At 43.9% G+C, this 27,920-nt stretch overlaps 1 protein-coding gene across 7 annotated transcripts in view; it reads right to left on the bottom strand.

The window, feature by feature from the left end:
• LOC142568320 (uncharacterized) overlaps nucleotides 1-21,593 on the bottom strand; it is a 258,619-nt gene extending 237,026 nt beyond the window's left edge. For 5 of the 7 annotated variants that reach the window (XM_075678322.1, XM_075678326.1, XM_075678323.1 and 2 more), the window contains exons 1-7: nucleotides 21,500-21,593; nucleotides 20,669-20,724; nucleotides 15,650-15,707; nucleotides 14,053-14,152; nucleotides 9,451-9,555; nucleotides 5,961-6,377; nucleotides 4,045-4,333 (exon numbers count right to left, since the gene is read on the bottom strand). In XM_075678322.1, the coding sequence (XP_075534437.1) occupies nucleotides 4,045-4,333; nucleotides 5,961-6,377; nucleotides 9,451-9,555; nucleotides 14,053-14,152; nucleotides 15,650-15,707; nucleotides 20,669-20,705 (1,006 nt within the window). In that variant the 5' untranslated portion in view covers nucleotides 20,706-20,724; nucleotides 21,500-21,593. Of the gene's footprint in view, nucleotides 1-4,044; nucleotides 4,334-5,960; nucleotides 6,378-9,450; nucleotides 9,556-14,052; nucleotides 14,153-15,649; nucleotides 15,708-16,472; nucleotides 16,584-20,668; nucleotides 20,725-21,499 lie in introns of all 7 variants that reach the window. The other 2 variants (XM_075678327.1, XM_075678324.1) reach the window with 2 other exon arrangements.
• Between the last annotated feature and the right edge of the window lie 6,327 nt (nucleotides 21,594-27,920).

Genomic DNA, 27,920 nt, shown 5'->3' with positions numbered 1-27,920 from the left:
CGCATCATTGTCCCCATTTGCAGTTCATTGGCCACAGATACAAAGCACACAGGGTCGGTATTCTTAAGCAATAACATTTAGAGCTATGCCGTTACAGTAAAAGCTAGTTAATTCACAACTCATTAATTCGAAATTTCAGATACAGTAAAACCTCTTTAAACCGTACCCACTTAAACAGTAGTTTCGTTTTAAAAGTAGTAAAGTAAAATCCCCAATTCAGCGGCCATTGAACATAATGCATTTTGTATCCGCATAAACTGCACCAGCTTATTGCATACGTGTTGGTTAACACGTAGTGTTTCCACTTTTAGTCATGCAAACACGGCGGTGCGTCGGCTCCATCGGGCGGCCCGGCAGAACAATCCTCAGAGATCGGAACAACGGCCTCCAAGCGAGCTGTGCGTTTGCACGTGAAGTCACATCAACGTCAACATCATTTTGGCGCCATGCCAGAAAGCGTTGTGGCGTCGTGCAAGCGAGGACTCACGTCATGCCAAAGCTCAGATAAAAAAGATGCCGGGTGCTCAGCATAGAAGAAAAATTAGACATCGTGCTGTCGAACGTGACACGAAGAAGTCTGCACTGGCACACGACGGGATCTGCTGTTGACTACAGTGTATGGCATTTGGAATGCGAAGAAGTTGCTAGGCAGCCCTGCTGCGACCTCAAAGAGATGTCAGCTACGAGGTTCGACTTTTCACCATCGTTGCCTCTGTTGTTGCCAAAGTGTGGACTAGAGACAGTGATGAGGACGACACAGAAAGTGAGTTGGGCGATTCGGGCCCGACAGTGGCAGAAGCTGCGCGTTACGTCAGCCTTGTGAATGCAATCGTCACGACGAGAACAGCACCCGGCAATGAAAAAGGCGCCCCGCGACTTCTGCAGCGCTACCGCGCACATGCACGGAGAATACGTAACGCGAACGAGGAATCTGCCATGCGATTGTTTGCAGAGAAGAGGGGGCTGGCTGAAAAGCTGGCACGCAGCTTCAGTAAGTTTGAAGCCGCTCTCATCGCTGCTAGGCCACCACAGCATAAAACGAAAACAACACTTTTGTCGCGCGAAGTGAATAAATACAGTCGCCGACCGATTTTCCGGACTCCAAAAATTCGGACATGCCCGATTATTCGGTCAGCTTCGCGGCACCGCCATTCTCCCCATAGACCATAATGTATAACAACTGCCGAAAGTTCGGACACCTTGCAACCTCTCGTCTGATTTTTCGGACACTCCTTTAGCCAACTCGGTCGAGAGCACCATGCACCGACTCTGACCGGTGCATGGTTCGACTTGCTGAACGCCATTTTTGTTTTGAACGGAGCTTCCTTGCTGCCCCACGAAGTGGCGCTACTGGAAATCCCCGCTCATCATCATCGTTTCTGCCTGGTTAGATTGAGCGGCTCTGCAGCAGTTCCGGTTTCAGCTTAGTAAGCCATGTCAAGACAATCCAGCAGCTGATTTGTTTCTTCGCGGAAGAGGCATTGACGCTGCGAGCAGGCCGCGTTTTTCGTTTGTGCGACTGGTGTCGGCACGGTGGTGTTTGCTTTGTGTGCTGCGTCGAGGTTTCGGTGATCCAACGCGGCATACGTAAACATCGCGTCAAGGGTCTAATGGCGCCGACAGTGCCCGCGCAGACTGCGCTGGGGAATGCCGGCAAGCTGGTGCCGGGAGGATTTGTCGCCTTCCGATGTGCTCCCTAATGACGCGGAAAATGTTCTGCCGAGACCTGCGCAGTGGTGGCATTGCGATTCCGGACACCGTCTCACTTGACAGTTTCATAGGTGCTGACACTGCTGTATTGACATGCGCAGAACTCGACGACGGCAAGATCATTCGTCAGGTTTCTGCTGCACCGCCGGACGATGACTGAGTCGGAAGATGACGCACCATGTGCTGCGCTGCCGTCGCATGCGGAGCGTGTACAAGCAGTGACTGTACTTTCAGCCGCCAATAGTGACCGTACGACCCTCTCCGAGATTCAGGCTTATCTGATTGCGCGTAAACGGAACAGCGTGCAACGGCGCATTCACGATTTCTTCCAAGCCTACTGCCGAGCCCGAATAAGTGCGTGGAAATAAAGGATTTCATTTTTTTTTTCTTCATCTGCTTTTTCGGACACCTGTTTATTCGGACATTTTCGCAGTCCCCGTGAGGTCCGAATAAACGGTCGGCGACTGTACTGCACGTTTTTTTTACCCTTTCATCGAACTCTCTCCGAGTTTCGTGTTCCGTTTTTGACAGGTAAGTGGGCGATCTCGTGCTATTTCTGTTAAACAGTACTACGGTTTAGTAATTTTTCCACGGTCCGGCCAACTACGGTTTAACGAGGTTTCACTGTAATTCAAAGTAGCCACCGCGGTCCATCCAGCAATGTATTTAAAGCAATATGTAACACATCCCGCTAATTCACACTGAAATCCGCACCGTCACCGATAATTAGAACTACACGCCATCGTGGAAGGGGAGAGTGCTAGTGCGCGGGATCACATTGGCAACGCTGGTGTCGCCACGCCGGCAGCGCAGCTTTGCCTTTTCCATCTGCGGCTCTTTGTTTAGGCCTGACTGGAGATAGACGCATTTGCGCCTGACCAGGCATGGCAAATGCGTCTGTTGCAGGTCACTTCTCTCCTGTGAGGTTCCGTACAAAGCTCGAGGGCAATAAAATCGTCGCCATGCACTGTATGCTGTATGTGTGAGCAAAAGTGTGCGAGGGTGAGCCGGCGAACACGGCTCAATCTCACGTGCACGAGTGAGGAAGGCAGGGCGGATGCACGCCCTCTCCTGTCGCGCACGAGGCACGGGGGTGAGGCGGAGGGCTATGTGGGTGTCGTATCTTGAAAGCAATCTGCTACGTGGCCAAAGTGCGCACCTGCATAGGCCTCATCTTCAAAGCGATCTGCGATGTTTGCAGAGTGCACGTAGTGCCGGTAGCTTTGTATGCAATGTGCTTTCTATGTTTCATTAGCGTTGAGGCGGGCGCTGTATGAAGGCCAATTCGTTCACTCCTACTGCCACAATTCCTCCCTCCAGCATTTTTCAGCGAGTTTCCGCGGTCATCAAGCGAGATGCGAGACACCGTACTAGTCAATTTAGTTAGTAAGCGAATGTTTACAAGTTTATATGGACGATAAACCTACTATCCGTACTTCGTATAGCTATCTACTAATTTGCTATCGCAATCGATGCTTCGCTTTTCAGGCTAACTGCGACATTCTTTTTTCTCCACACCAGTCGGGGTGACGAACGCGCGGATGGAGCAAATGCCATCTTGACGTCGGGCACGTTGTACCACGTTGGCTGCATCTGGTTATGTTGGCTACGCCAGTGCTTCAAAGTACAAACGTTGTTGTTCATGCCAACGTGACGTAGTGTGTGTGCGCTCGTGCTCACACCATGTCGGACTATATGCGCGACTTAATCGAGCGATTTTCTTCTCTGACTTTCATTAGTTCAAATTTTGTATAATTCGAATTTTTGTGGCATCCCCACGGAATTCAAATTAACGAGCTTTTACTGTATCACTTTCACAGTATTTTACGCAACTCTGCATCGGACTTGTTGAAGTATGCGGCCGAGAGCATTCCTGGCACTGTGCACAGATAGCGTGATTGGCACAGCACCAGAAATGCTGGCCACCGTATACACCAACACATCCAGTGCCGAGTCGTGAAAAATCTCGCATAAGTGACTGACTGAGAATAGCACTCCAGCTTGTAGCCAAGCCCAAAATGAACCCCCAGCTTGGCCCACAGCTGCCATTACGAAAACATGCTCTGTCGCCATTTTGTGATGGCGATGAGGCTGCGCCTGATGGCTCTAACAGTAGGCTGTTCCCAATGCCAAAAACACAGTTTTGGTTTAGTATCTGACTGTAATGCGCAGGCAATTTTCGAAGATATTTTCTCAAAATAAAGGCATGCGTTAGATTCGTATAAATAAAGTAATTCTTTTCTATGGATTAAAAAACAAAGGTGCTTCAAATTGACAGGCGAAATCCACCTTTAGTGACAGAAGGGTTCGACAACATTGACAGAGCCCACCCACCTTGAGAGCCATCTTGACTATCTGCAGCATGACCAGAAAGGTATGCAGGGGAAGACACATCACTGACTGCAGTCTGTCCAGCTGTGCTAGGTGGGTCCTGGCTATGGAGCTGCTGCTGTTCTTCTTGCTGCTGCTCTTGACAATGCAGCGAATCGTCCGATGGGTTGTACGCTGCCAAGGAGGAGCCCTCATACTGGCCAGCATGAGCCGTGCCCACTTGAGAGTCATAGCCCTGCCACTGAGCATCAGCAGATGGCCAACCTTCAGCTGGCATTCCTTCTGGATACTGCTGTAAATGAGAAGGCACATAGAAACGAGACTTTTTTTTCCTCCAAATTTTTCAGGAGCAGCCGAATGCTTTAAACCAGCAGTCATGAAATGGGACCAACCAACAGGATTGAGCCCATCAAGACACTGGCTCTTAGTAACACTTCCTGTTGTTATATATTGTTATATATGCAGTTAAGCCATATGTGCACAGTAGAGAGTAAGTGCTCAAAATATTTTGAAAAAAAATAAAATAAACAAATAGAGTACAAAAAGTAGTCAAGGGATATGCACCATCCAAATGGAGCATTGTCTATGCTCTGGGATATCATAGTAACCAGGGCCCTTTTGCTGCAAAGCATCTATTCCAAAATAAATATACTCCGGTACAAACCGCGGGAATGAAACAACAATAGCACCATGTGTCACAAGGTATCCGTTGGCTGCGCCAGGTATGTTGGTCGGTACCTAGTTTACGGTACCCCCCCACAGGCAATAATGTGGCGAAACAGCATGCACAGCTGTGGCAGCATGGCTGTTGCAATAGGCAACTGCAAATCAGTCACCCCTCTATAGCTCCACCCCTAGCTTTTGTGAAGAGGCCCCACTTTTCGAAGTCATGCTGTGTCGATAAGTTTGTCGGCATCTGAATTCCAAATTAACGAGATTTTACTGCACAATTTTGCATAAATTTTCTCGGATAGTCAAGAAACCCATAACTTCTAAATTCGGCAAATGCATTTTCTGGTAGAAAACTGCAACATCTTGCACAGTGTTCTCCCATTAAGGCAAGAAAAAAATAATAGCAATGCTCTTGCTTTCTAGAAGTGTCTGAACCTTATATGCCAAAATTTTGCTATTTGACCCATGTACCTTATTTGGGTGTGTGCGTGTGCGTGTGTGTGTGTGTGTGAAAGAGAGAGAGAGAGAAAGCGCTTGCACAACCAATTTTTACGGTTTTAAGATAAGAAAATAAAGGTGTACCTGAATGTAACATGTGCTCGATTTATAAAACAAAAATCAGAAAAAACGAGGCGTGCAGAAGAAGCTTCCTTTAATAATGAGCACCCATAATGACAGTTGCGCATCATTGTCTCCATTTGCAGTTCATTGGCCACAGATACAAAGCACACAGGGTCGGTATTCTTAAGTAATAACATTTAGAGCTATGCCATTACAGTAAAAGCTAGTTAATTCACAACTCATTAATTCAAAATTTCAGATACAGTAAAACCTCTTTAAACCGTACCCGCTTAAACAGTAGTTTTGTTTTAAAAGTAGTAAAGTAAAAGAAAGTGTGTGTGTGTGTGTGTGTGTGACATGACGTTGATAGTATTTCACTACCGTGACATCGAGAAATGTGACCTTGCAGCCACAGCTGTACCTGTTCTCAGGAGGTGTTCAGCAATTGCTTTATCTGTCGCACAGCCTGTCAACCATATCCAAGCAGTCCGCCTAACTCAGCCCTCACAAGTAAGCAGCACTCTGTGCATGCCGATAAGCAATGCACTGACACAAGTGGCCCCAGTCCCTGACATGCACCAAAATACTGGTCCGCTGCTTCAACATTCTCTCTACCAGTTGACAGTCCCCAAGACAGATCTGCAGCTCTGCACAGAGACACAGCAACCATAACCTATGGCACTTACCCACTGCACCGGGGTCGACCCGTACTGCTGCTGCTGCTCAAGGCCAGCCTGCCACTGGTTAGTGTCACCACCCCATGAAGGTGCCACCCAGCCTTCTTGGGGACCAGTTCCCTCTGTCACAACAGCTCCGCTGCCATACTGTTGCCCCTCTTGAGGAGGCACAAACTGAGGAGCCCCGGGATAGAGCGATGGCTGGTGGTATGTCCCGTCACTCGTCATTGGCGCCACCGCAGCCTCGTGCAAGTTTGTCCCGCCACCCACTCCAGTTGGGTCAGGTGGCTGTGCCCCACCCCCTCCCGTCCATGACTGCGGACCCACCGAAGTCATCTCCTGATGTGAAGTACTCCAGCTACCACTACTCCAGGACTGCATTGGGGCTGACATCATCCCATCGCCACCTGCCACTGCCGCAGATTCCTACAATCAAAAAGGAAGCAGGATTTAATGACATCCTCTGAATCATGAAACCTTGACAACTTCACTAGCACAAGGTGCCTATGATGACAGGCCCTTGGTGAGAAAAATCTACAACAGCCGTCATGCAAATCTGAACAAAATATGTCCATAGCCTATTAGATGCTGGTGCCTCTTGTTCTTAACAGTGTACATATTCAAACTTCGCGATTTCATTGTTTTCTCCAAAATTTGCTAGCTATCATTTCTACAGCAGTTGCACAGAGCGCACAGACATGCCACACCAACTACAATGGTGGCAGTGGTAACAGCAAAGCGCACATGATGTTATGCTTCTGCCTGATTCTTCAAACTTCAAATTCTCTCATCACAGACAACATGCATCAGCCTCAGCGCAAAGTCTTGTTGACATGGTATATCCAAGCACCATCACATGTGGACATCACACTTTTTCAATCTGCTCTCATGCGCACAGTTCTCATTTGGCATTCATTGCTTTGCCACCTATCATATATAGAGCCCCTGTCCCAGTCCCATTGCAGTCCTCACAACTGCAACCCACTGGATTAATAATGCCATCTGTACAATATGATTGTACCTCCCAATCCACAACTGCTGCACACAGTACATGTAGTGCGATCTGTAAGCGTGGGGTTACACTATCTTTTGCATTAAAAATGCCGCCAACTAGGCTGTCTACCAGAGTCAAACAATTTTTCTCTAAGTGGCCATCACTGTTAAAAGTGACCAGAAATAGTGGATTGCCTATCACAGCTGTTCTTGAATCCCTAATCTGAATATGTGCAGCACACAGGTGAAAAGCAGCACTTGAAAACTCAGTACGTAGCTAAAATGAGCAAAATCATAAACCAGGCTGCAGCTATTTGTTGGAAGAACCATGATGAAAATCATCTATGGAACTACTAATAGGAAAGCCACCTTAACCTCATGGCAGGAAACAATGAAAGCAGTGACTACAACTGTGCCCATGCCAGCCCATCAATTGTAATGTCACTGCAGTCCACTATCCAGTCAAGCTTAGTAAAAAAAAACTGCGCACTAAAAAAGATGTTCTCTGGAAGAAGAAAAAGGCACTAGAAACAGGCATTTTTCTGCACTACCATATTTACTTGCATAATGATCGCACTCGCGTAATGATCACACCCCTGAATTTTGTAGTCAAAATTCAATTTTTTTTCTTTCCCATGTAATGATTGCAGCCCGAACTTGCCACAGCGATATGTGTGCCAAGTCTAGCTAATTATGATCGCACTTGCCATCTGTCGAATGCTGTTGAATGCTACGCGAACGACTCTTCAAGACATACCAAGCAGTCTGCACGCACCAAACATTCCTAAGCAGATGCCCCATTTTATTCCTTTCATCACTTTCCACACTTCCATGAAAAAAAAAAGCTACAACAAAACTTGCCTTGGCTTTATAATGGTTGTGGTCAACAACAACAACAAAAAAGGAGCCTTTTGATTCTTCTTGTCTGCACTCGTGGGCACGCAACAAATCGCGAGTGGCACCGATAGTGGCCACGTTTACACTGACACGTTAGAAGTTTACCCTATTCATACGCCAATGCTTGTAACACAGCTAAGATATACGCCCACCCTAAGCAGAAGTGTGCCGTATTAGAATAGTAGTGACGACAAATACCGCAGTTTCCACAGCATACCCGCCATGTGTTTCTATGTCACTGGCAGCTAAGCACGCCCATCTCTGTTTCTGTAACCTCAAAGTGGACATGGCTACATTATTGCCGCAGACTTAACACCAAGTCTGCCGATATTAACAATATTATTTATTGCTGATATGGAAGAAACTGTTTCAATGCGTGTAATGTACTCACAAAAAGAAAAATATCACGTTCTGCGCGTTCAGCTTGCTCTGCCGGCTGCCATTTTTGTTTTGGTGTCCCACACTGTTACAGCGGCAGCCATCTGTTTCTTGACCTGTTGTCATTCCACAGCAAATGCGGGATAAAAAAAATTTTTTTTTCTTTTCATGGGAAATTTAACCCGTATAATGATCGCACCCCTGAATTTGTGGCAATTTTTTTGACACAAAAGTGTGATTATTACGAGAGTAGATACGGTAATTTCTACAACACACATTTTGCAGTAACCTCTCATATATGTGCTCACATAAAAAGGGCATGACATTGACGCACAGCAAGAAGGAGGAGAAAAAGAAAGCAATCATTTCCTTAGAATATGGTCTCCAGTAATAACACTGGTTCCAAGTGGCATCACTAGACAGTGATGATGAGACCAAATTCGGTCTTGCTAATTACCAGAACTGTTTTCTCTATAAAATAAGTGCACAACCCCTACCTCAGAATTTTCTCTTAAAAATGAAATGTAGGAAAACTATGGGGGCACCTAAGCAATTCTTATGATGTGTAAATGCGAGAGCGTTACTTGTCGCTAAGTTTCCTCACTGCAACCGCTGCAGCTCGCCGTGCTCGCTCTGCCCTTTGCATTGTAGGGGGCTTGGGTGGTGAACATTGTTTTGCTGCAGCAGCTTGCTTCGCACGTTTTGCTGCATTGCGATGGTATTGTACTTTGTCAGCAGTGAACTGGTGCCTCAGGCCACACTTTGCTGTCTCCCTTGATGATGTAGACGCAGCTTCGGATGATGAGGGCTCCATAGCGCCGACAGTGGCGTCATTCCTATCATGGGAGCAATCTAGTGAATTGCCCGCCAGGCAGAGCCCAACCACGTGCACAGCGTCGAAGATATTCATCAAAGTCGCCTGCTGCAATGGTGGCGCAGTGGTTAGCGTGCTCGGGTCCGGAGCAGTAGCAGTGACGTTTGGCCAGGGCATCGTATCCTCACTGTGGAAACTTATTTTTTAGTTTAATTAGACGAAGATGACATAATTTGTGTGCTGTTTTTCTGCCCCGGCTTTCTGATGACGGCAAGATCACACAATGAGCCAAGTAATGCTCTCACATTAAAAACATTAACATCCCTTCCTCCAAAATGGGTACACCTGGAAGCTGCGCACGATACTGCATGTAAGCCCACATGCAATGAACTAAAGGAAAAGAGCATTAATATCCACCTGGTGGGTGTTCCAGTTCCAGTAGTTCTCTCCCTGCCCATAGTGGACTGCAGAACCAGCAGTGCTGCCGTTGGCTGCTGTCATTGCCGCCGAAGACCAGCCCTCCTGGGAGCAAAAACAATGACATGCTACAATCTCATAACTGCCACTCCCACCCCGATGGGCAATTTTACAGTGCCAAGCCTCTTTGTATTCAGACCATGCCCCCGTTTCTTCAATGCACAACAGATACAGTCATTCAGCCTCTTCCCTTCTTCTCTTTCTCTGTCCCATGGTTGAGGTTCATCCAAGCAACTGCTTAATTAGCTGGGACATATCTTCATCAGTAAGCCACCTCACAGAAACTAGCTCAAGTGCAAAGCTAAGGAAACGAGCAATATGGAAGCACTGCACTTCTGGACGTAGACACATCTCGAGATTACCCTTTCTGCAGGGCTACACAACTACAGTTCAAACAAGTATCATTCACCGACTGCATAGAAGCTTTTGTTTTTCTCACAGAGAGCAGTCAAAGCAAAAACTAGACAAGCAAACTCAGAAACACTACAGGTTAGCACTCTGCAGTTCTACAATGAGAAGTAAGCAATCAGCTTTGCTGTGTAGTTAAGAAATAAACACCACCCAATGAAAACGCAGTCAATGCATCAATAGAAAGCTTAACACATCTTGGTTATTTCATGTCATGCTATTCTGCCCTGGGTACATCCAGTATTCAATTACGAGCTCCAAATGATATGAAAAAAAAAATTAGATTATGGGATTTTACGTGCCAAATCCATGATCTAATTATGAGGCACACCATAGTGGGGGACTCTGGAATAATTGGGACCACCTGGGGTTCTTTAACGTGCACCTAAATCTAAGTACACGGGTGCTTCCGCACTTCGCCCCCATCTCCAACTGATCTGGTATACACGGCAATGCTGCCTAAAATACAAGGCTGGCGCTGTAGACGTGACTGCAGTGGGCACTCCTGTCCATTAAATTGAATGATAAATTAAGCAATCAAGTTTTAGTGTTACTCTCACCACATAGGTAAGTATATATTGAGGTCACCCTTGAAATATGGAGTGTTTGTAGTCAACTTGGCAAACAGTAAAACATGGTTATAAATCCAATGAGACAAACCGAGATTATTTTCATGGACTAATTAACTGCAAAAAAAAAAGAAACCATGGGGAAAATAACTTTTTGACATAAGAGTTTTAGTTTTATCTACTGGCTACATCTCCATATAATTATCACAAGAATTTAGGCATTGTTCTCGCCTCATTATTGCTCATGTCAAAATTGTTTCCACTTATGCCCTGGTCTACCGCACTTGCCTTCATCATGTCACTGGTGACCTGCTGTTTGGACAATAACCCCTTTTTTTTTTCAGAAATGATGGTATCCTCACAGAGACAATTGTAGGTTGTAGGAGGAGAGGTCAAACATTACTCAACCTGGACTGTGAATCACGTCTTCCATTCACCTGTGAGAACACAATGTCAGGCACTGTACCCGAGATGCCTGAAGCTTTAGACGTGGTGACATAAAGGGCATTGTAAAGGCCATTCTTCCATCTCACAACTTGTAGCAATTCTATACACAACAGTAATGCCTGACTTTTTACCATATTGTTAACCTTTTCAAGCTGTAACAGGATGGGTACACTAACATCAACTTGCACCAAAGATATTTCCAGTCTTTCTTGAAATGTGTCAATGGAATTGCAGACAATGAGTATATGAAGACTGAGCGTGTTCCAGTCAACTATAGTTCACAACAAGAACTTACATTTAAAAACATCAACTCTTGATGTATAGGGTAAAGCAGCATATATCTATGGTTTGCTCGTGTTGAAGCTCAACCAGGAGGTTGGAAATACTACAGCCCAGGATCCAAGTTATACGTTGTAAAGCAAACAGAAAACTTCCAATGCACTATCTTCCTTCGGGTATCCAGAAGTTAGAAACCAGCCCTTTGAATCAATGCTGTTGCAAATTGCATTCTGTTATAACACGAAATAATAGCAATAATACTTATTTCACAATAAATGCAAGCTGATGGAAAGCACGGGACTAAAAAGCAAAAAAATGCTTGATTTTGGTTTCATACCTTTTACAGCAGCCAACCACAGGGAAAACCAAACCATACATTTTACATTCAGAACACAAACCTTGTTCTAATTAGAAACAATCATGGGAAAACCTTAGGTGGTTTTCCTATAAAAAATGAATCTGATAGCACCCATCGCGGTAACTTAGTGGCTATGGCATTCCCCTACTAAGCTTTAGGTCATGGGTTCAATCCTGGCTGTGATGGCTGCATATCAATGGGCCAAATGCAAGAATACCTGTGTACTTAATTTAGGTGGACATTAAAGAACCCCAGGTGGTCAAAATTAAGTCCCCAATTTAATCAGATCGTGGTTTTGGAACATAAAACCGTCGCGTTTTAAGCCATATGTTCTCTTATGTAGAAAAAAAAACAAATAACTAGAAGCTCTATCAAGGCACACAAATATAAGTAGTATGAGTGCACTCCAGCTTTGAATAATGGTAAATAATAAGTAGGTACTGCGAGCACTGTGCATGCAATACAGAGAGAACCTACAATAGTATCCCACTGCATGGAAGCACACAAAAAAGCGGTGGTGCCAGGTTTAGCCCAAATTTTATCATCAAAATTTAACATGCATGCCAAGGACGCCGACGGGGGGCACACAAAACACCGATGCAAAGGGTTGTTTTGAAGCCTGCACCTTCAGATAAGGACAAATCCTTATTTAACTGCAGAGCTTGCTCTCCGAGAACACCAAAAGTGGTCCCTCTGGAGCATACCCACTACAGCCAAGTCGACGGCAATTTTTCCTGTGATACACTAACATTACCAGCCACCTATAAAAATTCTACATTCTTCCCTCCTCGATATGCAGCCACCAGGACAAGGAATTGAACTCCCACAAGCTACCATAGCTCTTGAAAATAAAGCATCTGGTTGCTACTCAAGAAAAAATTCAGTACTAATGGGACAACACAAGAAAGGGAGAGGACAACTGCTGCTGACACTTTTAATGGGGTTACACGGTACACTTTATGTAGAAAACCGTGCAGAATATGCGTGCAAGGAGAAATCACCATAACTAAATGACCAAGTGAGCACATCAGTGAAATGAATCCAAAGAACTCGATCTGGTACCATATATAGTGTGAAGGGCTGCACTTTTTTTTCTAGAATCTTGGCTGGGTGCTGCCCTTACACGAATTAGGCCAATGACGGCGTGCTAAAGGTTCTTAATGTTTCTGCAACTGCGGCAGAGGGTAAGAGAGGTGCAAATGACATAACGCTGCAGTAAACAACCTCAGACGCCAGCCCATCATCCCTGACCAGCGCTGGCCCAGACAGGGCTCCCTTCTACTGAGGCAAAATGCTAATGATACGACTGGAAACACTGCTAACGCAGCCGAGACGATGGACCACATAAAGAAATAATGCCACGGCGGTGCCAGCCTGAGCGGCGTCGATGGAAAAGCAGCTAATGTCATCTAGCGGCAACCCGACTAACTTTTTACTCTTGCTCTGTAGCGGCAATGAAACTAACTTCGCCTTCCGGCGGGACGTTTTGAATTTTTCCCCAAAATTTTGCCCTGCAAAGTGGGGGTGCGGCCCTTATATGAGTATACAGGGTGATCATGTTTAAGTTTTATGGAATTTTTAAAAATCATTTGTGGCAGATAGCGTATTTCTTGTCACTGAGCTGGATTATTCAAAGAGGCGGACATTACTAGCATGCAAAATCGAAACACACATTCAACTAATTAAAAAAAATTGAGTAAACTTCTCAACTGATTATGTTACGGCACATATCGCAATTAATGAATTGTAGCCTGTGAGTTTGCAAGACGCATCTACATGAAATGAATTTCAAGGATTACGCTAGTTTCGAGATATTACTTTCCAAAGTGCGAGACGAAATACATGGCCGTTCCAGTTACTTTTGTGCTTCAATGCATAAAGGAGCGTTTTGTTAAAAAGGTAAGTGGACCACCAATGAACTTTTACGGTGAGTTTGATGGCGTATATATCCAAACCGGTGTCATTCTGGAAATTAATTCCAAGTGGATACGCCTGACAATCTCACCACCCACAATTCATAAATTGCAATATGCACCATAAAATAATTAATTAGGAAGTCAATTATTGTTGAAGTTGAATATATGTTTCGATTTTCGTGCAAATTACGTAATGTCTGCCTCTCCGAACAGTCCAGCTCAAGGATTAGAATTATGGTATTTTCAAAAGGCAATTTTTAAAAATTGCATAAAACTTAAAAATTATCACCCTGCATACGGTATTATACAATATCTACAGGTGCAGCACCAACACATTCCAAGGTATCTTGGCTGCCTTTCAATATTTTATAGCTTCTTCAAAACTCAGCAAACTGTCCTGGTAACTGTTTCATATTTCATGTGTCCAAGTACCATGGTGACCTCCACCTTAACAACTTGTAATTTTTTTCTTCCCCCTCTGCAGTCTCAACAAATGTGGCAATGCCACCTTAGAAACCATGAAAAAGTTGCTCCCTTACAACAATGACTCATCAATGCTGAATACCTGTGAGTTGCTTTGCGGCTGCTGCTGATGCTGTGGGTCCAGCACTGCTGTGGGATACTGTGCTGGCTGAAAGCTGGCAGTCCCATCCCATTGGGGCATTCTGCAGGAGATATTCACGAGTGGCACGTCAATCAGCACATAAAATAAACACACATTACACAGGGCATTGGGCACACAGGGCACACTGAAGAGCCCCGTTTCATATCAAGAATGCAGTTTAATTCCCATCTGTTGGCTCTTGAAATATTTTTGCACAAAATAGCCTCCACAATCACACTAAGTACGCAGCAGACAGGATTGTCCATGAACATGCTGCTTTCAACCAATGTGAACAACAGACGAAATGTATGGAACCAAACTTCAAGACAAGCCAGCATAATGGCAAGTGGGCCCACAAAAGTACTCGAAATCAGTACAACTTCACTTCTTACCCACAAATACTTGCAGAGCACTTGAGAACTCAAAAAGCACATGCTTTATTCAGTGTAGCAATTTGGCGGCATTGTGGTCATTTGCCCTTTCATAATGCACAATCTTTTCGCATAACCACACGCAAGTCTTCCATGCCGTTATGAGCAGGATAACCCAAGGCAACTGTCTTAGGCAGTATTAGCTTTATTCTGAACTTACCAACTTAATTTGCACAAAGAAGGAAGAACAGCTTTATGAAAGCTTTATATCTTGAAGTAAGAATGTGAACGCTACCATTTCTATGACAAAAAAGCCCTTCTGTGTGGTATCAAAAAGACATGAGTCACTACATGTTTTAACTATATGAGTGTAGGTGAAAGGAAAAGATTCTGGACCGGTGTTTTCTTTGCTGGCCCTCAAGTATACTCGAGTAAGCTATCCACAGTAGGTTCGTTTACAAACATTCCCACATGGTGTTTGTCGAAAGTAACAAAAGAGGCAATGTCACAGTGATAAGTATGTGATAACACATATGCAATGGACTGTACATCAGTCCTCCACTTGGCCATCAGATCAAGCAAACTAAGTACCTCAGATCAATTTTTTCCGCTTTCTCCAGTGTATTATATAAATGTCAGTGATACATGCAGTTTCTTTAAACAATGTACATCTTGTGTAGAAAACTTTCAAACATCAAAGGAGGCTTCAATATTTCTCAACCATAATTTGTGCAGTAATACTCATACTCAGTTACACACCTAAATCAATTAGCATTTTTCTATCGATTTAAAAGAAGATCAGGAACAATTACTGCACACTAATGTTACAGTTCAGAAATTAGCTCTGACAGGGCAGTGCTCCTGAAGTGCAAGCCTCTTGACATAGTACCTCTACAATGAAAACATAACTCAATATTCAGCAACTTCAACTATTAGTCACTAGTGATTACACACGCTACTTACTTTCAACACTAAGAGAACTACAACTGTGTTGACAAGAGAGCACACAGGTATAATATACATTTTTATGTTTTATTTTCAACTGTGCTAAATGTACATTGTCATTTCTTTTTTTTTTCACATCAAGGCCTCAGAAGCCTACTCTTCACCACAACAGGTGACCCATGGCATAAGCAAGCTATGAAAGCACACCAACAAAAGCAAATAAAAAAAAATATTTAACTCACATGTCAGCAGCTGGCTGAGGTAGTGAAGCCGCTGGCTGGGCTGCCTCTGTTGCTTTTCCTGTGGATGTGTGTTGGGGAAGAGACAGGAAAGACATCAGAGCATTGCAACCCCCTTCATGAAGGGAAGTTTTACTAATGTTGAACATTAGTTTTAAGGACTACATGCTGTACCTATTTTAAATGCACTTGATCAGCATAGTCGGAAGAGCCCACACACAAGTCAGTAGAGAGCTTTAAATAAGGGGACACAAGCGACTAGCGCACCCAAGCACCCAAAGTCTGCTTGGGCTTTGCTGAGACCCAAGCGAATTGCGTGCACAAGCAGTACATAAGCCTCTTGCATATCCCAACCTAAAACTCTCTGGACTACAAACAACTGCAAAGCATGTCTTCAGATAGGAGTGGCAAAAACCATTCTAGGCTTGGCACAACAAGAAAGAGAATGTTACTTCTCACTTTGCAACACTCTCAAAGGCATAACATGCAAAATCAGCTGCTGGCTTTTATGGGTGGCTGAAGCCTTTTCTGCTGTTTCTTGGTGCACTAGCACATTTAATTTGCCTCATGTCACTGTAATCTGTGGTGAAGCAATGTCGTATCAATAGTTGTGCATATTTATCCCACCTGGGTGGTTTTCTGTATTACAGTTCGAAGTCTTTGCCTGCCCTTGTTTGTATGTGTATTTTCTTCACCTACATTTTTTTTTTTTGTTCAGCCCTCTCCACAGTTGCAGAAGTCAAACTGAGCTTCATCAAGTGCACATTTTGTAACCATACAAGTAGTTTTCAATGCATGAACCTTAAATGCGGTCTGTCTTACAAACCATTGTCCTGCGAATTAGGGCCAACTACGCCAAAGGAACTTCACTCTCGACATCTGCTGGCAGGGGGCCAGTGCCGTGACATACCCGTGTTAGCACAGCAGAAAAATGAATCTGTAAATGTTACAAACCACACCAAGGAAGGTAATGCCAAATTAATATACAGCCAAGCTAAATTTACCAACCGAGCAGTAACATATTAAAATGTAACACATCATTACCTTCACTTACCTAACAAAACATTCCTAATGTTAAGCACGCAGATTTATGCAATGGGCCTACAATGTATGATTGGATGTGGACCTAACAGGCAGTTGTCATTTTATTATGTACATTAGTGAGGAAACAACTGCTCCAAATAACATGAATTTCACAGTGCAGAAAAAACCCTCAAAGCATTGAACATTTGAAACAAAGCAAATTTTTGGCGCAGCCAATAAAGAATAGAAGCAAGTTCAAATGTAATTAATCTAATAAACTTGAAGACAGACTTAAATCTGCATTTATGTGAACAGTCTGCTGCCCAACAATGTGAAGCTACTGCTAGACCACTGAAATTTCAAAACACACTGTCTTAGCATAGTAGTAGCACTTTACCATTACCATCCTGGCCACATGCCAGCTTTGAGTGTGCCACTAAGTCCCTGTTTTATACATGCATCTGACATGGCTTGATTAGCATGCATTAAGCTGTCAGGTGATCAGCGGTAACAGTAAGGGGGTAACACTATGCTAAAACACTATTATTTTCATTCAGCCTATTCAAAAATCCACAGTGACTTGACAATAAAAAAACTTGGAGAATGCTTAAGCTTTGCCTTTAAGAGTGAAATGCAATAGCATTCAAAGATCCCTGACTGATCCTCACGCTTCCTAGTAACTGTCACTTATGTAACCGTAATGTTTACCGGGAAATGCTGGTGCCGAACACTAAGCACGAAGGCAAGCTTTCGAGTAGAAAAGCGGCCTCTTGTGTGGGCCGATCCCGGAGCTAGCGCCAAGCTGTGGCAATAAAGTTGCATCATTTCCAGGTTTCAGTTATTGTTTTGCACTTTTAATATTTATGTCTGAGAAGATTTAACATAAAAGCATGCGCTGTCGGTGTTTTGTTTCATGACATTTGTTTGAGGGCTGTCATTCTCAAAATTCCAAGCAAAAACTATTTCAAGGATGTAAGACAGGGTATGATCAACTTTAGTGATAGAATGGTGTAGCAATATAACCTGCATATACTGCATGTCATATAGCAAGGTGTGGCATATACATAAACCTAAATATATACGGAAATTTTCACTCACAGACAATTCCACCAAAGCCAACACCGTATTTTCTGCGACATGGGACTCTCAACACTATCATATTAAAAGAGCCTCAAGCTTGTTGCCAGGATAAATTGCCATGGGAAAGGTTAGCATTAAGCTGAGCAATCAACATACCATACAGTACAAACCTTGCTGTGGACTAATCATTTTGAAAGTACTAGTGCCAAAATTTAATAACCAGCTAGATCTATAGAACCAAGAGTTCCCACTGGACAAAATTTCTTCATTTAAGCACTTCCTGGCAGGAGCCATTTTGACAGCTGTCAAATGCACCGACAGGCTCTCACCTGTCAAAACAATGCAGCAGCTGCCATTATGCAAATTCAAGTAAAAAAAATAATGCATAAATCCTAGGCTTTTGTCATTACAACAGCCTCTTCAGTGTTATCACAAAAAGAATGCCAAAAAACACAGTTCAGGCTGAATTCACACCTTGCCATATCTAACAATATACCCCAGGTGTGTTCAACTGTGCATGTTAGGAAAAAAGCATAGAAGTATCACTAAATTGATTGATGTAATGAGGCACTGTATGGAATGCTGCACTGTGGGACAGTACCAGAGAAAGCAACCATTTCACAACACTGTACAATTCTGTTTTACCCATAAAAGTGCCATGACAATGACAGCAAATGTAAGTGGCAAATGTAAGTTTAATCAGATAGGTTAAATAAGAATGCATGTTGTCAGGTGGCCTGTTATAAGGTGCAATTGATACGAACGTATTCATAAATTCAGTGGTGCTACATATCTTAACTTCTAATCTAGTGAGTGTGGACAGTGCTTTGGTAGGTGACACAGATGCCCATGTGACAGCTGCCTCCTGATGAAACTTAGGTCACGCTTACCGAAGCAATAGCACACAAGCTTTTTGTTTTACAATAAAAACAAACTATGACCCGAATGCACACAACAGGCAGGCACAAGAGGTCACCAGGCACTGCCTAGTGTGAAGCAATGGTCAAAATTATAGATGTGCTCCCTGCACTCAACAGACAATGCCAATGACCACAATATCAGTACTGTAATCCCTCACATAGTTTTATGCAATTCACAGGCAGTTGTAAGTACACAATGGCATGGTAGAGATTTTAACATGCTTTTTTTATCTTTTCTAGCTTGTTTTGCTGAGTAAGCTGATTTTTTGGGAATCAACTAGAAACGGTGAGCTATCTTTTGCTTGCAACTACAAACTGCTATGATACATGAGAGGGAATCCCACTCGCGCGCATAAACCACCTCGGAAGTGTTTAATTTTAAAATGAAACATTATTTAACATACAAAATCAAAACTTTGTGGCTGAGATAAGATAGCAAACAATCCCACTGAATGCAAGAGATTCTGGCAAATAAAAATGTACAATATGGCCAGCAGAGCCAACTTTAATTGACATTGCAATGTAAAGCTATGACAATGTGAATACTGCCATCATTGATCAAGCCTAAAAAAGTAAACAAGGTTCTGGATTTTGGGATGAAAAGTTGTGCCACACTGCCTAGCTGCCTTATATCCTATCACACACATTCAAAGAGCACTAAAACTGAAGACAACTGAAATCTGCAAGACATTGGCTCCTTTCCACAAGCTTGTGCAAAGGAGACTAAAAGGCTCGCATATTCTAAGTTTTATTTGTCTTGGAAAGTGTGCAAGTGGCAAGACTTCTCTAATTCTCTAATGCTACTTCTCTAATTAAAAAAAAAATGGGGGAAAGAAAAGCATGAACTCTGAAGGGCAGACAGAGTATGAAGGTATTACATGACACTTTACTTTCTACCATATCAGCATCATGCTGGCATGAAAACTGTCTAATGCAGTTCATTCGTAAGTGAACCCAAATAGTTCAAGCTATGCAACTTAGCCTATTGAAGCAAATGTTGACCAGCGCAAAAAAAAAAAAAGACAAAAGACAAGAAACACGAAGAAATGCAGACATGTTTGTGTTTCTTCGTGTCCCTCGTCTCTCTTTCTTCGCACTGGTCAACGTTTGCTTCAAGATCATGAACCAACTAACTTGCACCAAAGTTCTGCTAACTTGGCTTCTCCACTCATTAAATAGTGCCACATTTTCAACAAGCTGGCAATCTGACACCTTGTAAATAGATGAATCAGATACTTCCATACTAGACACAATGATGGAACCCTTACTCCTGGTTCCCTTCATCAAATTCCTACAATTAAGGAAAGCATATTGTGCCGAGGAGAGCACATGTCGCCTTTCCTGTTCTAGCACATTTTTAAACACCGTAACAAATTATCTTACCCTGTAATAAAAATATGGCCTTAATTTTTTTATGTATGTATGTACCCACCCCTTATGTAATACCCCTTCAATGGGGCCTTTAAGGAAATAAAATGAAATGAAATGAAATGAAAAAGACAAGTCCCCTTGTCGATACGTTGGCTCCTGCTTTTACCTTGTTCTCGTTTTACTCATCGTCCTACAATTAAGTCGCACAGCGACGGGTTCCTCAAGCAAGGAATAATGCAGCGCAGTCACATTGTAAAACACCTGGTTTCTGACACTGTAAAGTGAGGCAGCAGTTGTCATTTTCACTGCTTTTATGGGAGGGCTGTCACGTTGACAAATCATTAATCAATCAGCTATCAATCGGATGAATATTGCACTTGCAGTAAGCACCGGAGCATAATTGAGACCTTCACCACATGCCCTCAGTGTTTGACACACGTGTGCGCTGACGAGTTATCTGGCTCTAAACTTCAGCAGGTCGCTATGCATCTGCCGCCGACAGTGTGCAAAAACAGCAGTATTGGGTTTCGGTCGCGGCCTTAAATATGCCACCCAACGCAAATTAAAAAAGATGAAAGCGTCTCTAAACAACGCGCAGTTGAATATAAGAGTCGTGTGAAGTGCCTACCTGTTGGGTATCTGTGCTTTAACATACGTCGGCTCATCGTTCTGTGGTTAGGGTTTCTTCGGAAGGCCACGAAAGGGTGGAGAGAAGGCGAAAAGAAGGAAAAAAGGATAAAATAGAAAATGCGTCACACACAAACACGACGCTCGGCGAACGTGTCGCCACGTCCGCGATTCACTCGACTCCGAAAATGAGGAAACAAGCAACGGTGGTACAACGATAGCATCGGCCCCAACATGACCCCAGGACGACACGCGTCTGCCAACCGGTTGCGTCGAATCGCTGTGACTGCAAAGACCGTGCTCGCGCTTGTGAGCTCGCACACAAGCACGAACACGGGTCACCACAGTGCGTCCGACAAGTCTTTCGCGCTATTGAAACATCCCCTTTCTTTCTTAAATGAAGGAAACTCCGACGGAGGATCTCAAACACGGCTCACAACTCCCAGTGCCTAGCGCGACCGTGCACACGCCATGTTTCCAAGTGGCGCAACGTCGGTGGCACTTTATACGCGCCCGTTACCTGTACATATTCGTACGTGCAGTGTCACTGCCTCACCACAACGCGATCGATATTTATTTTTACATTTTCAGCGCCTGATCGAATAAGTCTTAGGCTTAGAAAGCAGCTGTGTTGTGGTAAACATATGTCACTTCCGTTGGCGACGTGTACCAGCCGCATCGGCCGCGGTGGCGAGGTTAGAACCTCGCTTCGCTCGCTAACTATTCCCGCCGGCCTTCCTCACGCACCGAATGGTGGCGTCCCAGCTTTCATCAAAGTCGAACACAATTCAATAATTGCGCATCAATGCGACAAAAAAAGTGACCTACATACCAGTAGCACCAACCGGTCAGCAGTCCATCCATACTTATCGGTGTTAGTACGCGAAAGGAGTGACAGGTGGCACGACAGTTGCGAAAGAAGTTGTGAACAAATTTTGTTTCATGCTAGTTCTGGAGTAAAATGAATAAATATGTCATATAATAGTAAAACAAGACGGGCTAAAAGATAGAATAATAACAATTAAACGTGATTATATATCACTTATTTTACAGCATATATAAATATTAACAGCGAGTAAATATATAAATGACACGAACCCTGAATCAACGTTCTTAGACACCGTTACTAGATAATGGTTCTTAGACTGAAGTCTAGGGTTTGACGAAAACTCGTCTGGCGAGGAAATAACATGGCTGAATAAACGTACACTCGCCAACTGAAAAACAACTGGTTCTTAGACTACTTCAGTGCCACACTATGGTTTCACAGCTCCGCTCGGGAGGTGGCCGAAGTGGCGGTCACGCGAACTAGTAGCGCTGCGATCGCCCCTTTCGTCCCTTGTACCACTTCTGGTTTAGCTTCTGCTTTCATTTCGGTGGTGCTCGTTCGTCTGTCGCTACTGTGGTCATGTCGTTGGCGTCATGATGTGCGGCGGTTTCTTCCGGTGAAACATTTCGCGCTGAATCGTTTCGGCGTCTCATAATAGGAAGTTCGCTATGCAGTTCTGCTTTGCCCACGACTGCTCCAGCGGCCAGATGTAACGTGATGCTGGCGGTCACTATTTTTTTTTTTCGCACCGCGACAATGGCAGAGCGTTTTTTTTTTTTTTTATGGAAACACATGCTGCACCGAAAGAAAGAATGCCCCACAGATAAGTCCGACATGTGTGAACGTCATGTTGAGGACGGACGATCTATATTTGATTCTTGAGAACAAATATATATATATATATATATATATATATATATATATATATATATATATATATATATATATATATTGATTCCATCGCTGGAAACATGAACGCTTGTTCACAGCACACGATTCCACGACTTAGTTATTCCCGGTCTTCACGAACACATCTCGAAGCCAATAAATGTGATGCAAAAGCGAAGTTCACCAACAGAAGCAGCTCGAGTGTTGGCAGGCACTTCGACGGAAGCTTGCAGGGATGCACTTCATGCAGGTGGCAAACGAACTGTACTTGAAATGTTGTTGCGCTTGCCTTTGAGATATGCACTACTCACTGTGATCAGCAAGCTCTCGGCCATGATCTTGCCTTCTGTACTCTGAAAGCTTAAATTTATTCAAGATTACGCCATGCAGCAGGGATATGTGAATCGTTTTACGTGAATTCAGCAGCTAGCCCATGGAATCTTTTGAGTTATGGAAAGTGTTGTCCGTGAAGAGTATAGCACCTGAATTGCTGCATGAAAAGCTACAATACCCACAACATGCTATTTCGAGTGGCTATACTACCTTCAAAATCTTAATTGAAATCATCCTCAGAGAAGCAGAAAGTTTGACAAAGCACGACCCGGTGTGCATGACATCAAACCAAAGTAAAACAGTGACATACAAGATCATATGTGCACCACAAACCGTGGCAGTGTAGTGCAGTACTTGCAAAAGCTTGCGAACGTTATGTCTTGCTGTAGAGGCAACTGTGTTCGAGCAAGCCTCCGACACAATTAACCCTCAAGCGACTACAGAAACATAAGTATGGGCAATATGATGAAGAAAAATGCCTGTAGCATTCAAATGTACGTGATTCTGTACCCCCCCCCCCCCCCCCCCCCACACACACACACAAGCCTCTTTATTCACAGAGATATGAGGGAGGTCGTTCAAAACAATCCTGGTATATTCACCGTTATTGAACGCGTACAGAATTAAAAGTTAATTTATCACACTTAAGTGAATTCTGCTTCCGGTGATTTATTCTGGAACACCCCAGTCAGGCTGGAGAAACAACTGTGAGTGCCTGCATATGGATGTGAAGATTTGTAATCCTTGACATGACAAAACAAGTTTTATGTGATCATGCGCGTTCACTTGACAAAAAAAGAAAGCAAAAAAAATGGAAATGGACCATATAAAACGACATTTTACAGAGCACGTGAACGCGACCCGCCAATAACAAAAGCAAGATTATCATGAAAAAGGTTGCTCAAGCAAATAAAAGACTTCACAAGGTTCGTTGTCAATTTTCTTAGAAAATAAAATAATCCTTTGACGCATGAATGTTTTTAATTGTCAATCGGTTCTTGTCACTTCCTGCCGATCACATTGAACGTACATATATTTATATGCGTGAAGTGCATGTAAAAAGGCATGTAAATTAGATTTATTAGACACGAAACAGATGGCGGGCGGAGAAATTCACCGAGTGTATTCAGTTTTCAGATAGGAATTTCGTTTGCTTATCGTTTATAGCTAATACAGATACAAATCACCTACATTTACAGTGCTTTAACGATTAAATGTACGTATTAACTTCGCAAATTACGCATTTTTGTGCCAATACAAGGCATTACACTTTTCGCGTGAGAGATTTTGCAAGGATACTCCCCAAAGAATGTTTATGCATTAAAATAACGAGAGTTAGCTTAGCAGCTGAGGAGTAGCGTTTGGTGCACCTTACAATCTCCAGCTGCGTGCGATACGCTCTTAGTACCGCTGCAGACTATATATACAGGCGCTTGTCTTTATTACACATGGTATGAATGCGCTGCCAGAAAAAAAGCACTGAGCAGACCAGTGTGGCGCGTCTGACTAGGACAAGTTGGTTGGAAAACCGTATCTTCGTACCCGGCCGCTCATTTGCGCCGTATAGCTACAGCCACGATGCGCCAGCCACCCGTGCATTTCGAGGTCGCCACAGGGAAATATCGTTTTTGTTTTTTGCATTTACCTTGGCATAAAAAATTTGTGAGGGCAGCTAAACCACATTCATTAACGAGCAAGCGGTACCGGTTAAGTGGTGCGAACGACGCATTGCAGTAATCATAGTAGACGAAGCACCTTGCGTGAAGAGAGACGCGACTGCAAGACACATTGACACAGATACACCAAAGCAGTAAAGTCGCTGTTACACTAGCACGGCAGGTTTGTCGCAAAACTCAGAGCGCGTATCTAGACTTCATTTACATATGGATAAGCGGTACAGGCCAGTTGGTGCAAACAACGCATCGCCGCAGGAGCAGACGACGCGCGGCGCGTGACGAAAGACGCGACTGCAGCGCCGGTAGTTCTAGTGACAGCCGCTGCGGCCACGTCGGCTAATGGTATAGGGAGCTGCGAAACTGAAGTATGTCTAAGAACGTTCCACTGAATCGTATGCTCAATTGGCCTAAGAAAGAAATACATTTAGATCTTGCTTATGCATAAAATTGTTTACGTATTTAAGGAACCTTAAACGCCACTTCATTGACTTTATCTACCTAATAATCTGAGCGTAAGCCGCACTGAAATTACGAAACTGGTGAGCTGAAGTTAACAGATCCTCAACATGCACGCTATTCTTTTTTTTTTTTTTTATGTATGCACTGTTCAGTTCACACAACTAGTTTCTTTGTCGTAATAAACCAGTGCGTCAACAGCGCGAACACAGGACCTTGGTACTTTCACTCCGTCGCCGTCTTGTTCGCGCTGTTCCCATTATGAATGAATACCAAACTCACCCAACTTTCCACTTTAATACTGCATGATAAAGGCTAACACGCGAACACTGCTAAGGCCATACGGGTCGGATTTCTAATGCGTGGACATAGTGGGTAACATCAACGAATTCTACTATATGAATGAAAGTGAAGAAGCAGCAGAAGTCATTATCAATGAGTAAACAAGAAATATAAATTAAACATGGTATGCACCAATGCTCAAACATTTTAAGGACGTGGTAACCAGTGGCGTAGCTAGGTCGTCTGGCACCCGGGGCCCACAGGTCTTCTGTCACCCCCCCCCCCCCCCCGCGTCTAGTCGAGGAAGGCGAGGATATCGACAATTTCCGGGTTTAAGCACCAGTACAGCTGCCTTGGATACCGCGCACGTTCCCCGGGTCCCCCTCTCTTTCGCTTTCTTTCCCAGAGGTCGCGAATGCAGCTGGTATTGGCGGCTGGATGGATGGATGATTGTGGCTCAACCCTTTGAATCGGGCGGCGGCGGCGCGCGCCACCTAGCCTTTAATGGTTCTATATGCATGCATACCTATGTATTTACTCCTTTACTTTTGCGTTGATATTGTCCACCAATCAGATAGCCTCCGTTTAGTTATTTCTACCTGTTCAAAGTCTATTCTACTTTCACTGTCTTTAAAACCCAAGGCTTTGAATAGTTCCCCGTTAGATTCAACTGCAGGGTGAAGTTGTTTACAAGCAAGTATCAGGTGTTCCGCCGTTTCCTCCTCCTCTCTACACGCCTCGCACACCAAATCCATCTCCTGGTATCTGGCTCGGTACGTTTTAGTCCTCAGTACACCTGTCCTGGCTTCGAACAACAATGAGCTTCCCTTAGAGTTATCGTAAATATTTTCTTTGGCTATTTCTTGCTTAAACGTCCTGTATGTCTCCAATGCCGATTTGGTTTGCATCTCTGTACTCCACATACCCCTCTCTGCCTCCTTAACCTTTTTCTTGACAGATGATTCCTTACTTGTTCCCCCGCTACTGCCCAAGTATTTGCTTGTCAATTTTCTAGTTCGCTTCCTCCACCTCGTGTCAACATTCCTCGTGTATAAGTAACTGAAAACCTTCCTAGCCCACCGAATTTCCTCCATTTTTCTCAATCGCTCCTCAAATGCTATCTTGCTACTAGCCTCTCTGCCCTCGAAAGAACACCATCCCAGATCCCCCTGCACTCCGAGATTTGGTGTCTTGCCATGTGCTCCCAGAGCGAGCTTACCAACACCACGTTGCCTAATTTCCAACTGTTGCCGGGTCTCTGTTCTAATACATAGAACTGCATTTGCAAAAGTCAGGCCTGGTACCATTACCCCCTTCCATATCCCTCGTACTACCTCGTACCTATTGTAGTTCCACAGTGCCCTACTCTTCATAATCGCTGCACTTCTGTTACCTTTAGTCGTTAGATATTTTTCGTACGCTGTCAGATACTCAATGCCATTATTTATCCACACCCCAAGGTACTTGTATTTATCGACTATCTCCAGCGTGGCCTCCTGTATCTTATGCTCGCCGCAACTGTTATCATTAAAAATCATGACTGCTGATTTTTCTTTGCTAAACTTCAAGCCTAACCTGTCTCCTTCTGTACCACATATGTCCATTAATTCCTGCAGATCTTCTGCATTGTCAACCATTAATACAATATCATCCGCGTACATCAGTCCTGGTAATGACTGTTCAATCAATTTTCCTTGCTTGAGAAATGATAGGTTGAAGCCGAGTACGCTTTGCTGTATTTTGGCCTCTAGACCTTGTAGGTACAGCATAAACATCAGAGGTGACAATGGGCACCCCTGCCTAAGCCCCCGCCGAATCATCACAGGCTCCGAAACCTGCTTTTCCCATTGTATAATCACCCGGTTACCTTTATAGATATCTTTTAAGAAATTGGTTACTCCATCCTGCACTCCTAAAGTTTCCAGAATGCCCCACAAGCCCTCTTGAAGTACACTGTCATAGGCTCCCTTGACGTCCAAAAAAGCCAGCCATAGGGGTCTGTGTTCCTTTTCAGCTATTTCAATGCACTGTGTTAGCGAGAACAGATTGTCTTCTAGCCTCCTATGCTTCCGGAACCCATTTTGTAGCTCTCCAAGTACCCCCTCGTTCTCTACCCATGCCTGCAGTCTGTCCTTTATAATCTGCATAACCACCCTGTAAACCACTGACGTCACTGTTATAGGCCGGTAGTTATTTATGTCAGCTTTGTCCCCCTTTCCCTTATATATCATTCTCATCCTACTTAGCCTCCATTCGTCAGGTACTTTACCATCCACTAGCATTTTGCTCACCACCTCCCTCAATGCTTTCTTAGATTTCGGGCCCAATTTCTTTATTAACATAATTGGAATACCATCGGGGCCTGCCGATGTGCTACTTGGTACCCTCTTCTCCGCCCTTTCCCACTCTTTTTGTCCAAGCGAAAGCAGTGGGTTGACCGGGCTATCCCTCTCCGACGTACTGCATGTACCATTTGTCTGTTTTGTAAATTTTTCCCTCATCATGGTTCCTATATGCTCCATTGCCGCCTCTCCTTCTAACCGAGTACCTTGAGCTGTTACTATATACCTCTGCTCTAGGCTTGTCCTATTACCCAAGGAGTTCAGATGTTGCCAGAATTTTCTAGCTGCCTGTTTATCTTTTTTATTGCTTATTTTTGACAGCCATTGGGACCCTTTTGTCTTGATTTTCTCGTTGATCAAATAAGATGCTTCCCTTTTGCATTTTATGTAGTTTACCCATTTCCTCTCTACTTCTGCTTCAGGTTCTCCCTTACTTTTGGAATACCT

Source organism: Dermacentor variabilis, unplaced genomic scaffold (assembly GCF_050947875.1).
Source record: "Dermacentor variabilis isolate Ectoservices unplaced genomic scaffold, ASM5094787v1 scaffold_18, whole genome shotgun sequence".
Taxonomy (NCBI): Eukaryota; Metazoa; Arthropoda; class Arachnida; order Ixodida; family Ixodidae; genus Dermacentor; species Dermacentor variabilis.
The sequence above is the reverse complement of the archived record's forward strand: the minus strand, read 5'-3'. Positions and strand labels throughout refer to the sequence as shown.